We start from the raw sequence: 13,123 nt of genomic DNA on the forward strand, positions 1-13,123 counted from the left end.
AAATCGAGGTGTCTTAACAGGCAAGTGCACAGTCCCTGAAGTAAAAGTCTAAAGGTATTTTTCTGGTGGATGTCATCAGCCTCATCATCATCATCATCATCATCATCATCATACAAGACTGCCATGACACAAGGGAGTGTTTTCTGGCTGAGAACAAAAAGCCCTAGACAGCCCTAGACATGCCTAAGTACATGTGATAACTTATCCTCCTTTTGTTCTCCTGTGACTGCCTGTCTGTATCCTAGTCTCAAACATACGTGTGATCTTTAGCTGTCTATGAACATGTCGTGTCATCACTCGCATGAGCCTTTAAGCCTCAGATTAGAAACCATGCACAACTGAGTGTTCATTTTTGGGACATCTCCGATAATGTTTTTTCCTGGTTTGTAGCAACGAGGGCAAAAGCCAGGCTGCACACATGTTGCATGTTATAACAACCCCTGTTTGACAATGTCCAATGCTTGTTCTGTTCTGTACTCTTAGAACTGGCTACATCTTTCTTTGGAATCCAGTGTGAGCAAACGAGGAGTGATTCATCTTAATTGACTACACAAAATAATGAAGATATTTCTGTGCTGGTGTTTACTGACACTGATATTTTTACAATCCATTTATATAAACTCACCTTTAACTTCCAGCACAAGGTCAGGTTTGAGATTGGGTCGTATGAGACCATCTGCTGTGATGTTCCAGAACTGATTTTCTTTAAAAGGTTCAGGGGAAATGTTCAGGCGCCCGCCAGCCATCATCACGCTGCCTGACGTCTCTAGACAACAATCTTCCACCAGCTACACGGAGAGAGAAAAAGAAACTCACTCAGCGGTACATCAAGAAAGCCTCGCCGCCCTAATTCTCTTTCACCTTCAGTTCCCTTGAACTCGTCTTTATATTTATGAAAGCATTCCTTGGAACATGTATAGATGCCTCACTCATTAATACCACGCTGAAATGAGTTTGTAAATACCAGCAGCGTGTCTGTAAAAGGGGCCAATTTTAACCTGTGCAGAGGCAAGGACTTCGTGTACTACCCCAACTCTGGCACAAGTTCAAGAACTTAAAGAAAGTTGCATTCATTTTAATGGTTTTATTTTATGCCTGAAAGAAACCACTTGTCAAAATGGAGACACAACACTGTTTTCATTCATTATCTGTGAGCGCTTATCCAGTTCAGGGTCGCGGTGGGTCCAGAGCCTACCTGGAATCATTGGGCCCAAGGCGGAGACACACCCTGGAGGGGGCGCCAGTCCTTCACAGGGCAACACACACACTTTTGAGTCACCACTTTTTTGACACACGTGGACACAGGGAGAACACACCAAACTTCACAGACCCGGGGCGCGACTCGAACCCACAACCTCCAGGTCTGGAGCTGTGTTCTAAACAACTGAAGTGTGGTACCCCTGCAGAAAGATAAGCCCCAGTTTCCAGCTGATTATATCACTATCGGAGCAACAGAAACCCTCTCCGCATTCAAGAAATCCTTGAAGACCCAGCTCTTCCAAGAGTATCTCTTGCACTGAAAGTCTTTCTTTAATGCACTTGTTACTTCCTGGCATATTGCACTAAATGTAAGGTAATTTGTATAATTTGTGCTTTAGTTTGAATGTTAGATCCACTTTTGTAAGTCGCTTTGGATAAAAGCGTCTGCCAAATGCATAAATGTAAATGTAAATGTAAATCATGAAGTGCCAGAATGTAGACACGTGCCTGATGTATAATTGAAGGATTCTACTGAGTGGAACAACCTCCAGTGACATTTAAAAATGCAGCCCACCCTGCCTGGAGTCAAGCTTTATGATTTCCCTCTCCAAACGTATTTGAGATTTCCAACAATATCATACAACCCCTAAATATTTCCTCACGGTGATATAGTGATACTTTGATATAAAGCTGACAAATACATGTCATGTTCAAGAGTACGTTTAACTGTTTAACTAACAGCTTAAAACTCATAAGCTGATGCTCAGTCCTCAAACCAGAAAAGCTAGGATCTGAAGTCAGGTTTACAGATGTGGCAGCATTGTACGTACCTTGCAGCGCAGCAGTCCGTTCTGGTAAAGCCACACCTGCTCATCTCCTCCGTTCTCCTCCAGAATCTGCACTCTCAACAGCTTAATGTCGTCCAGCGGCCCGGACAGGGACATCACACAACCGGTTTCTGCACTCCGCAAGCGGAAATACACAGGCTTCTGCGGAGACAAGCACAAGACAGAGCTGCTGATGATCGGGAACAATATTTTGCTAACCAACTTGGCGACCGTGATTTATTTTCTATAAATTAAGGCCTGAAAATGATGCTTGAAACGTAGATGTAATTAGACTTGGACTGATGGCTTGTCCGATTTGAAAATTTCACTGTGTACATGTCTCTGTGGTTTTAAATCAATTTCATAATTATTGTGGAACAACAATGCAACAGAGCAAATCAAAGCTGAAAAACAATGTTACCCAATCTGAGTTCTCTACACCAGCTTCCTTGCATAGTTTCACATTAGCCACAATGTGACTCACTCACTCTATTAATCAGCTGATGAGCTGAAGAGGCACGCAACACTAAGCCAAAGCTGTGAAGCCCAGTCCTAGAAAGCCTGGGACTAGTAAGGGTTGGTGAGCGCTTTTGCTCAGAGAAGGGCCACGTCCCATTTCTTGCCTCATGGCCATTGAAGACACCACCATTATCATTAATGAAAGCTAGGCAGATCTATTATATGTAAAAAATAAAAAATAAAAAAAAAACTTTAAAATGCAGATTCTCCTCCATTTACTGTGCTCTTGTCCTAATTGGTAAAATGAGATTTGCACACCTGAATGGACACTAAAACCATGGAAACAGTCCTACAAAAGAGTCATCCAGATGGGATAAAGATTCAGCTCTCGTATGCCAAGTTTTGCGGGAAAAAAAAAAAAAAGGTCAACACTCCTGCAATGTAGCATCCCTGGACTAAACCATTCACCAAATGTGTGGCTATGGAATCTGGAGCCAACAGAGTGCTGGTGATGAACATGCTTTTCCTAGACAGGTCCCTAAACTGCAAATGTACCTGCTCTAATGACCCTGCCCTGCTGCCTCTATTTCTCACGTAATTATGCTTCACACCTCTGTTCATAGCCATCTGTCAGTAGTCTCCCTAGACGTCCACAAAGCTCAAACACACACAAAGCACACCACATGCTCTTTACATTCCACACCAGACAAATGAATTACTCAGACACAAGGAAACAATACACAGGAGAACACAGAGAATGACGTCCAAAACCTGGGAATTCATGGAATCTGCTGGAATCCGAAACATCTAAAGATTTCCCACAGCACATAGTACTGTCTAATCATTTCCACATTTCAACGATAATTAAAGACACCAGAGAGCAACTGATTTATATGCTGGAATGGGTATGATGATGATGATGATGATGATGGATGATTTATAAAGTGCCTCCAGTTTCACCAAACCAGCAATGACAAAACTGCAAGAAACTAAAAAGGACAAATTCCCAATTCCCATGTAATGCCCTAGGATCAAACAGCAGAATAATAACTTCCTACCTGCTGTAACGGCCGCAGAGATCCAATTCGTTGCCAGCCGCTGAATTTGTGCCAATCACCAATTTCACTCGGCTGGAGTAAAATCTGACGACCATGGAAGTTCTTCCCTTCATATAACACCCAACTAGAAACACACACACACAGAGTCCCACATCAGTTTATTACATATTTACCACATTCTATAGATGTTCACCATGTAAAAAAGACACAAACTAAAATAGCCAGTTGTTTATAAAGATTATTCCTGTCAGAATGAACAAGCTTTGATCAGGAGATGATTTCAGTCTTCACATCTTTTGGTTGCTGTCACATATCTCCAAACACTAGACCACAGGCCACCCCACTCATTCATTCATTGTCTGTAACCGCTTATCCAATTCAAGGTCAGTGGGTCACTCACTTTCACTCACACATTCTCTCACACACTCACACCTATGGACACTTTAGTGTTTCTGAGCCGAGGGAGGAAACCGGAGCACCCAGAGGAAAACCCACGCAGACATGGGGAGAACACCAGGCCACGGCAGTAATATTTAAATGATTCAAAATGATTATATGACAAACTAATTATAAACTAGTTTAAACTACGATAAACACTGTGATGATCATGCGTTAATATTTTCATCATTTTAAGTGTCAGATTATATTACAAATATTATTAATTATTTTCATTAACTTCTGGATGCATCATCACGCCTACTATACAATATGCTCCATCAAAAGGAAAAACAAACAAACAAAAAAAAGAATAATAAATATATATATATAAATAACTTGCTAGCCCCTGTCTGTTTGTTTCATGGCACACCACACTGCTGTCTGGAGTCATAACACCCCAGTGTGATCTTCACACTGCCACAAGGCATTTAGCTCAGCTTCAGCCCAGAGACCTGAGAACCTGGCTGACGACCAAAACATAATGAGCCCCATAATCTCAACATCTTCCTACTGCACAGGACTGTTTTCTATCGTAATGGATGATGGTTAAAAACTGGATTGTCAACTAACTGAACCAGTGTAGGCTGAGATTTGCATTTTTTTTATTTTAAACCGAGTGGAAGCTGTCACATGTTCAAAATAAACCCCCTGAGAAACCTAGGCTTCACTTAAGGTACAGTTTACATTCCAATTGATAAATAAATGACTGACCCAGGCTCTGAAATCAATGGCAGTGCTACATCTGGACACATTTCTGAGTGTGGAATTTTCCACGGTGTGTTTGTACGTTTGGACCCACTCACATTCCTCCATTCACCAACAGAGACTGTATCCGCCCATCAATCCCAGCCTGCGATAGGCTGAAGGCTCCGTCCGTCAGCACGACCTTTCGGCCCCTGAAGCTCAGCTTACAGAACAGAGTGATGGAGGGAAGAGAGAACTCCTGGCCGGCAGAACCGAAAAGAAAAGGCAAGAGAGCAGATGCTTATGATTACCACCAGAGACCACGTGTAACCTCTTGCCGAGACCACATTTGGTCGAACAGTAAAACATTAGTGCAGGCTGGTGACAGAGATGTTTATCTTTCCTCGATCACTCATTCCTCTTTATTTCCAGCCCTTTTAGTTTCTTGTTCTTTGTATTTTTCTCTCCTCCCCCAGCCCCACTTTTATTCTCAGAACTTCCCCCTTTTTTTGTTCTTCAACTCACGTGTCCTACAGTGTGAAGAGAGTGGATGGTGCAGTCAGGTCTCAGGCAGCCCATAGCCTCAGTGTCTCTGTACTCTCCTTCTTCCAGCACGTACATGTTTTCTGTAAACTGCGGTCCTTCAAACGCCACCCAGCTGAAACGCAAACCAACAGCAAACATTTAAAAAGGTTTGAGGCAAGTGTGTAATTATTCTGATGTCTGATGTCCAGTGTAGAACTAAAGAAGAGGACCTCAGACACCGACATATATCATTTAATTTTGTTCCAGGAAAATTCTCTACATTCAAATGTTCACTTTAATGACCCCCTGTATTTATGACAAATACTTTCAGACCATACACCATAACATTACGAGCACATCATTCCTCCTTGTTCCTTCACTCAGCTCCACTGTCTACAGGATCACTTTGTAGCTCTATATTAAACAGAATCCATCTGCTGCTTTGTGAACACTATTTACCACCTTTCACACTGTTCTTCAAAGGTCTGGACCACCACAGAACAGGTACGATTTCGGTGGTGGACCATTCTTAGTGCTGCACTGGAACTGATGTGGAGGTGGGGGCCAGGCTCCTTATTATAAGGTAATTTCCCCAAGTAAACCCTGGAAAACGTCTGGCGAATAAGGTGCAGACATTTTCTAGAGATGTCCTTTCACACATGTAATGTACAGCCAAACACTGTTTTAGAGGCGTTCTCACAGCTGGTTTAGGCATGGGACGGTGCCTTTGTATAGTGCAGGAGACATGACATTAATATACTCTGAATTCTCCAGAGCATTACTGGTTCTATTCATTTTATACTGGGGGCTGGCAGGATAACCCAGGTAATATCTGTTTGTGTTTACACATACAGCTCCGCCATGTAATGTCCTGTAAGGTTGTGGTTAACCGTCTACGTTTTCCAGCCATACTCACCTTCCAGCGAGAACTTTACAGGAGCGAGGGCAGAACCCATCCGGCAGGAACGCCAAACTCTCCTCTAGAACCACAAATTCTCCCTGGAACCCAGGCTCAGAAAACAACTGGATCTGAAAACAGTACAAGGAAACAAGTCCATAATCATGTAATATCACAATAGATAACAGACTGTGTATTTATGGACCACTGGATCTCACTTGTGGTGCTGCACTATCAACATTTAAACACAATAACATTTATAGGACTGCAAGTGTAACATTTTCTGTGATAATCTCAGAGAGGATGCCTAGAAACTAAAGCTCACCTTAAATCTAGGCAGCCCTGCAGTCTGATCCTTGAAAGAGAAGGAAAAAAAAAAAAAAAAACACACTAAACTCAGACTTCCATACACTGAGTACATTCAACAAAGATCATTACATGACGCATGCACAGAAAACTAAACTATAATGTTGCTAATGTTCATGTATTGATCAAACCACTTTCCTGAGCAGGGATTCAGCATAGTGCCGGACTACTGGGAGGTTTTCTATTTAGGAGGTTATTATAGAATCACTGCTATAACACACCATACTTCTACAAGATTAAGATAAATACTTACATCATAGAATGGTAAAATATTAAATTTTATACAAGATAGTAAATAATGTCTGGTTTTTACAGGGCTTAAAGGAGTTAGGAGATTACCAGGAACACAGGCTGGATGGAGGAGATTTTGTGGTTGCGAGCACCCCAGTCCTCCGGGCATCCATACAGACCTTTCTCCAGGACGTATGTCTCCCCAGAGAATGCAGAGTTCTCAAATGCTACCCATCTGCTCATAAATCAGAGAGGGGAAAAACACATGACTGTCTCATAGACACATTTGCGCACATGTCTCAGATTACACTGATCAGACTCTAGTAGAGAGTTTTCTGGATGTGGATGAAGCCTAGTTTTAAAAATAAAATGAGGTACGACAGGTAAATAACTGCAGTGAAGTACTTTTCATCTAAATCTATTGTTAACATGGCTCTAGATCATTGGTACAGTGGACACTGCAGTTATTTTGTGATAAATTTGACACGACTGATTTATTCATACGAAATAAAAATGGTGCAGTATAAAGACATCGACAAGTAACCGTGAGAATGCCTTAACGAGCAAACTTGAGAGACATGGGCTGATCTCTGCTGCATTAAATCAGTAGTAAAACAAAAAGTGTCTAGTTTATTAATGTCTGCTTTCACACTGAAGCTAATGTTGCTAACAGGTTTTAAAAACGTACACCTCATTTAGCATTGTGCAAACTGCATTCCTGAATAACCCCACACTTGCCTCAAACTGCCTCAAGTTTAACAGACTTGTTTCTGTGGTTTCTGGCACTGAATGACACTCATCTATAAAAACTGAAAGGGCACAGCGTAGCAAAAAACATTAACAAAAGAAGGCTTCATGAATGGGGTATAAGCTTTTGTTATTTCATAACTACATTACCTCGTATCTCCAGGGCAAAACTAAAGAATTAAACTTCTGGAGTGACTACATTTTTTTGGGGGAAAAAATTTGCTAATCTACTTCTTCTCTTGTTTTGCTTTAATAGTGTTTCAGCTCAAATCACTGTCATAAACATATATTACACACGGACATGAAATGACAAAATGAAGAATTGTTCAACGTGTTCAAACACTGAACTACTTCCTGTGACTCAGTCATGATTTATGCCAAAATGTTTCGGCAGACCAGCTCATGCTGAATATCATCTGAAATATGGTCTCGATCCCCCTGTAGTAAGGGCTTCTACTCTTCTGGGATGATTTTACACTCCCTGATGGAATATTGCTGTGTGGATTTAATAGCATTCAGCCATGAGAACATTAGTGAAGTCAGACACTGATGTTTGTTAATTAGCTCCAAACCAAATCAATACCAAATGTACTGATGAAGCTCCACCGCTCTAGAGAACACAGTTCCACTGCTCTGCAGCCGCCCAGTGGCAGGGAGTTTTATGACCTTGTAGCTGACACTTGACATTGAACATGGTCTCATGCGCTGCAGCTCCAGACTATCGTTTCATGCTTATCTTTGGAGATAATAGAAGCCGTGTTCACATCTGGTGCACCTTTAAAGGCGTAGTTCATGACGTATCCAAAAAACACTTTTTATAAGTTTCCTCACCATTTGCTAGCGTTCCAGTGTGTTTGTGTGCTCGAAACAGGTCTAATGTGTTTACAAATCCCCAGCGTCTGTATAAGAGTAGATAAATAAACGGACTCGGTCTGGTATACTAGTCTCTCTCTCTCACATCTGGAGTATTTTTAGACAATGGAGAGGACTCCACATGCTGAAAAGCATGTACCGAAACTAGGACATAGCTCTATTCCTGCTCCACAGATGGGTAATACTGACTTATTGTGCTGTTTCGTATCACTTAAGGTGGAAATGTCTCCAAACTCGGGAGACGACTAACTGCTTTACCGAAAGTGCCACAAGACTAAACAACTTGAGTTACAAATTAAATTCTGTGATAATTCAAACAGTGAATAAAAACTTACAGACAAGTTCAACTCGTATTAGACCTGTAGGTGCAACAAAACCTCAATGACTAGAAAGCTCAGTTACTCTCTTTTAACAACATATGAACAAGTCAGCAGTGAAATGTCTCGAAGGGATAATAAGTTCGTCTGACTGAGGAAATTAGCTGTACTTGCTGCAGGATACATGCCACCTCACCCAGAACAATTGGCACACCTTTCAGCTCCACCCTCGCCCTCAACCCTCAGCACAGCCCTTAATATTACAACATTAACAAAGCAGGAATTCCACATACACCAGTGTCCAAACGTTTGTAGGCATAGTTAGTGAAATCGTCTGTTTTAAGGTGTACCCACTGCTGACAAAGCTCTTTAGTTGAGCAACACACAACTTGTAAAAGAATGTGATCCTCTGAATCAGCCGCACACAAGCCTACAGTCCCCATATCCAACGGCACCTGCCAACCAGAGCTCGAATGGTGTTTGTGACCCTGAACTAATCATCCAGCAATAGTACATGACCTCACTAACGTGATCACATCTTCACAACAGTTTTCCAACATCTAGTGTAAATCCTTCACAGAAGTGTAGAAACTGTTAAAAAGAAAACACTCTGCTTATTAAAAAGCATGTGTACACAAACTTTTCACCACATGGTATAGCACTTACATAAACACTGTAATCCAAAACGCACATTTTTATCCACACTGTAGCCACACTTAATAAATTCCTGTTATAATTTTACTTTTGTAAAACTTAGTGTATTCTGAATGAAAAGAACTGAAGGAGTTCAGGGATGATCATATCTCTTTGGGGAGCTGTACATGTTCACACCTGGATGATGAGTTTAACACTGTCCTGAAGGCAGGGACAGAGAAACAGAAGAGGAGAAAGTAAGAGACGACCTGGATGATAAAATAAAATATTAAATACTTATTTATACTAAGTATTGTAGATCAGAGACGATATATAGTATTAATGTGCTTATATTTCATTATCTGTATAGTACTGCCATCAACAAAAAGTAAAGCCATGGTGTAGTCACGTGTAACTATGGCAATTGCTATGTTTTCCTAGTGACTAAGAGCAGAAATTCCTCAGCAGTCAGTCAGCCTGCTGGCAAGCCTGCCTCAGAGGACACACATAAAAAACAACAAACAGATGGAAACTCCAGAAACAGAGTCAGAAGAAAAAAAAAATCAACACAATTCTATGGAATTAAATGTTGTGCCAAAATCCTTGAGAAGATTATCAAGTTTTAAACAGTGCTCTTTGCACACAGCTAGTGAATGCATTCAGCCGACCTTAAAAACTAAATCTTAAAAACCTTTAAAAAAGTCATTTCCTTTCAAAACAAATACATGCAAAACATTAGGGTTCCTTTCAAAACTGCTCAGCAGCGCTCTCTATATTCAAAACTCAAAAATGCTTGTGAGCTATTTCTCCTCTCAATTCCTCAAATCTCTCAAGTTTCAGGGTTTTAAATTTTGAATGAAAGCAGTATGTTGCTAAGTGTATTAATTTTCATTAGCTGTGCATTCAGAGCACCACCGCCTTCTGAAAATGTAATATTCCATTTTAAAACAGTTGAAGGATGATCACGATGCACCTGAGCTCAGTTTTGTGTGTCATCGAAAAGGCTGTAAATACCTATTTACTTATTATAGTTTTTTTTTTTTTTATATATATATTTGCAAAAATTCCAAACAAACATTTTCCACTTTGTCATGATAGGTTATTGTGTGTAGAATTAAGAAAGAAAGCAATTATTTAATCCATTTTGTAATAAGGCTGTAACATAAAAAAAAATGTGGAAAAAGTGAAGCGCAGTGAATAATTTCCAGATGCACCATAGCTTCCTGAGGAACATTTACAACAGCGCTCAAGCACATATACCAACCAGCCACAGCATTAAAGCCACATCCTTGCTCCTGCATTCATAATCCCCACTCTTAGTTCCACTGACCGTACAGGAGCACTATGAAGTTAATCAGTTACCCTGCATAAACTCTTATCCTCATTTCACCCTGGACTACCACAGAGCAGGTATGATTTGGGTGGTGGATCATTCTCAGTGCTGTGTTGACACAGACGTGGTGTTAGTGTGTGTTGTGGTACAAGCGGATCAGACACAGCAGTGCTGCTGGAGCTTTTAAATTATGTTCCCTCTCACTAGCCACACTATTAGACACACCTACCATGTTGGTCCACCTTGTAGAAGCAAAATCAGAGACAGAGCATCTCATCTGTTGTAGCACAGTGTGTGTTGGTGCTCTATTAGTGGACACAGGACACTGTTGGATATTATGTGCTTGGTAAAGTATTCTCAGTCCAGCAAGGGCATAGAGGGCTTTAAAACCTCCAGCAGCACTGCTATGTCCATCCATTCATACCAACATAAAACACACTAACAGACCACCAACGTGTCAGTGTCACTGCAGGTAAAACCAGGCGAAAGGGGCAAAGAAACTATGCAGAGGAAACAGGTGGACTATAGCCTTTTGTACCATTGTAGAAACTACAAGTGCAGCTGATTTGTGGAAACAATGTTAGGATGTTGCTAAAAACTATTAAAAATATTGCTTAACATTATTAAATATAACCACTTTTATCACACACATATACAGAGATGAACATAAGCACAATGTATGTAATAAGCTTTAAGATCATCCAACACTCACACTCCAGAAAGGACATCTGCCGACTGGCTCTTAGGGCCATAACCCGTGTCCTCCATGGCCATGACAGGCCCCAGCAGCTCCACGTTCAGACCCCTCTCTGAAAAGTCATTTTCAGAGAACAGCTTCAGGTGAGGAGAAACAAACGCCTGCAAGCAAAGTGGAGATATACAGGAAATAGAGTTAAAAAAAAAATCCAGTATTAACATCTGAACATTTATGTTTTGAACTTCTTCAGTTGTGGAATAATGATGACCTCCATAACAGCAGATATCACCCAGATTTGGCTGTGCTTAGCTTTCCCTTTAATGACATCTTGTTCAGAAAGTTTTAAACTTCTTTCTGACCAAGTCCATATATCAAAGCTTCTGTACAAAACCTATTTTCAGCATTTCCATGAAGTCATGAAGTACTCACGGCTTGTACAGGTCTAATGGACTGTATTGTGTCGTCCAGTCCACCCCAATCAGAGCTGTCCAAATACTCGCCCTCCTCCAGTACATACTGACGACCCTCAAACCCAGGCTCTGTGTAACCCACCCAACTTCATCAAAACACACACACACACACACACACACACACACAGGTCAGAAATAAACAACATTAGAAGTAGAGAAGTTAAATAAACTAAGATAAATGCGTTTTTAAAACAACAGTAATCTCTAAGATCCACTGACTAAACACTAAAGTGCAACAGGAAATCCCATGTGCTCCATGGACTTTCTACTAAAAATATGACCGGATTCAGGGTGCATTTTATTTTCTGTAATCAAGATCATGCTCAGATCATGGCTTGTCGCATTAAAGAGAAATTCACTCACAGGCCGCTGAGTATTTTCAATGAACCGATGGAGGTCAGTTTCTTCATCTCAGCAGCTGAGGAGCGGTCTGTACCCTCATTTCCATTTTCAGCATCATTTTCTGGCCCTTTCTCTTCTTCTTCTCCCTCTCCCACCTCAAAAATATCTCCATCAGTCTCCAGGCAAGCTCCTCCAAACTGGGGTTCCTCATACAACACAGCCTGGCAGGTTGGAGGGGGGGGGCAGAGGAAGAAAAAGAGACATTCAATACTGGTTGGTAATGTTCTAGCACACTGTTTATGGAATATGAAATATGACTTAATTTATCACTTTGTCTATAATGGACACTAGTTCAATCCGGTCTATGCCTGTCCAGAATACTCTGAATGCTGGGAATTCCTCACCCAAAGCACCTCCCTGAGGCACTACAACCCACAGTCCAACAGGAGCTCAGAAATCACAGCTCTTTTGTCAAGCCCCAGTAACTCAAACCCTTGTGTCCAGTGACTAAAAAAACAGCTGTTAGAGCTTTTCTCTTTAAACTCTATTCATATTCAGCTGATTAGAAGCTGTCCTGAATGCTTTTTTCAACTCTTATTTTATAAAAAGTCCAAAATCCATGTTAAATACAACTTATTCATTCACAAAATATACTTTTTTTTTCTTCAGGAAACCAACTTTTTTTCCAAAGAAATGTGCAGGTATTTTTAAATACCACAAAAATTTACATCTTAAAAACTGTATTCAGACCTGTTGAGGTCTCGGCTCTGGGGCAGCTCACTTCACTAATAAAGAAGCGCTGTTTTTTTAGCCATTTTCGCTTGGTTCTCTTTCTTCTAAATACTCGTTTACTTCCTATTTATTCAGTGCTCTTATATTTCTGCCATCAATGTGTTTGTTCTGCTCCACTTAATCCTGTCTTTGTGCTCTCGCATATACAACGGGTCTTACACTGTGTATTCTGTGTTTACTGATGTTTTTAGATCACAAATAAACTAGTTAATGAAAATATTCTACAGTTCGTC

At 40.8% G+C, this 13,123-nt stretch overlaps 1 protein-coding gene across 2 annotated transcripts in view; it reads right to left on the reverse strand.

Annotated features, from left to right (window-relative positions):
* crybg1a (crystallin beta-gamma domain containing 1a) overlaps window positions 1-13,123 on the reverse strand; it is a 68,968-nt gene that overhangs the window by 1,320 nt on the left and 54,525 nt on the right. For both annotated transcript variants that reach the window (XM_066671336.1, XM_066671345.1), the window contains 11 exons: window positions 12,120-12,319; window positions 11,716-11,842; window positions 11,302-11,447; window positions 6,795-6,921; window positions 6,415-6,444; window positions 6,108-6,220; window positions 5,192-5,324; window positions 4,786-4,925; window positions 3,545-3,668; window positions 2,031-2,189; window positions 626-788 (listed from right to left, as the gene is read on the reverse strand). In XM_066671336.1, the coding sequence (XP_066527433.1) occupies window positions 626-788; window positions 2,031-2,189; window positions 3,545-3,668; window positions 4,786-4,925; window positions 5,192-5,324; window positions 6,108-6,220; window positions 6,415-6,444; window positions 6,795-6,921; window positions 11,302-11,447; window positions 11,716-11,842; window positions 12,120-12,319 (1,462 nt within the window). The remainder of the gene's footprint in view (window positions 1-625; window positions 789-2,030; window positions 2,190-3,544; window positions 3,669-4,785; window positions 4,926-5,191; window positions 5,325-6,107; window positions 6,221-6,414; window positions 6,445-6,794; window positions 6,922-11,301; window positions 11,448-11,715; window positions 11,843-12,119; window positions 12,320-13,123) is intronic.

This window comes from Hoplias malabaricus, chromosome 1 (assembly GCF_029633855.1).
Source record: "Hoplias malabaricus isolate fHopMal1 chromosome 1, fHopMal1.hap1, whole genome shotgun sequence".
Taxonomy (NCBI): domain Eukaryota; kingdom Metazoa; phylum Chordata; class Actinopteri; order Characiformes; family Erythrinidae; genus Hoplias; species Hoplias malabaricus.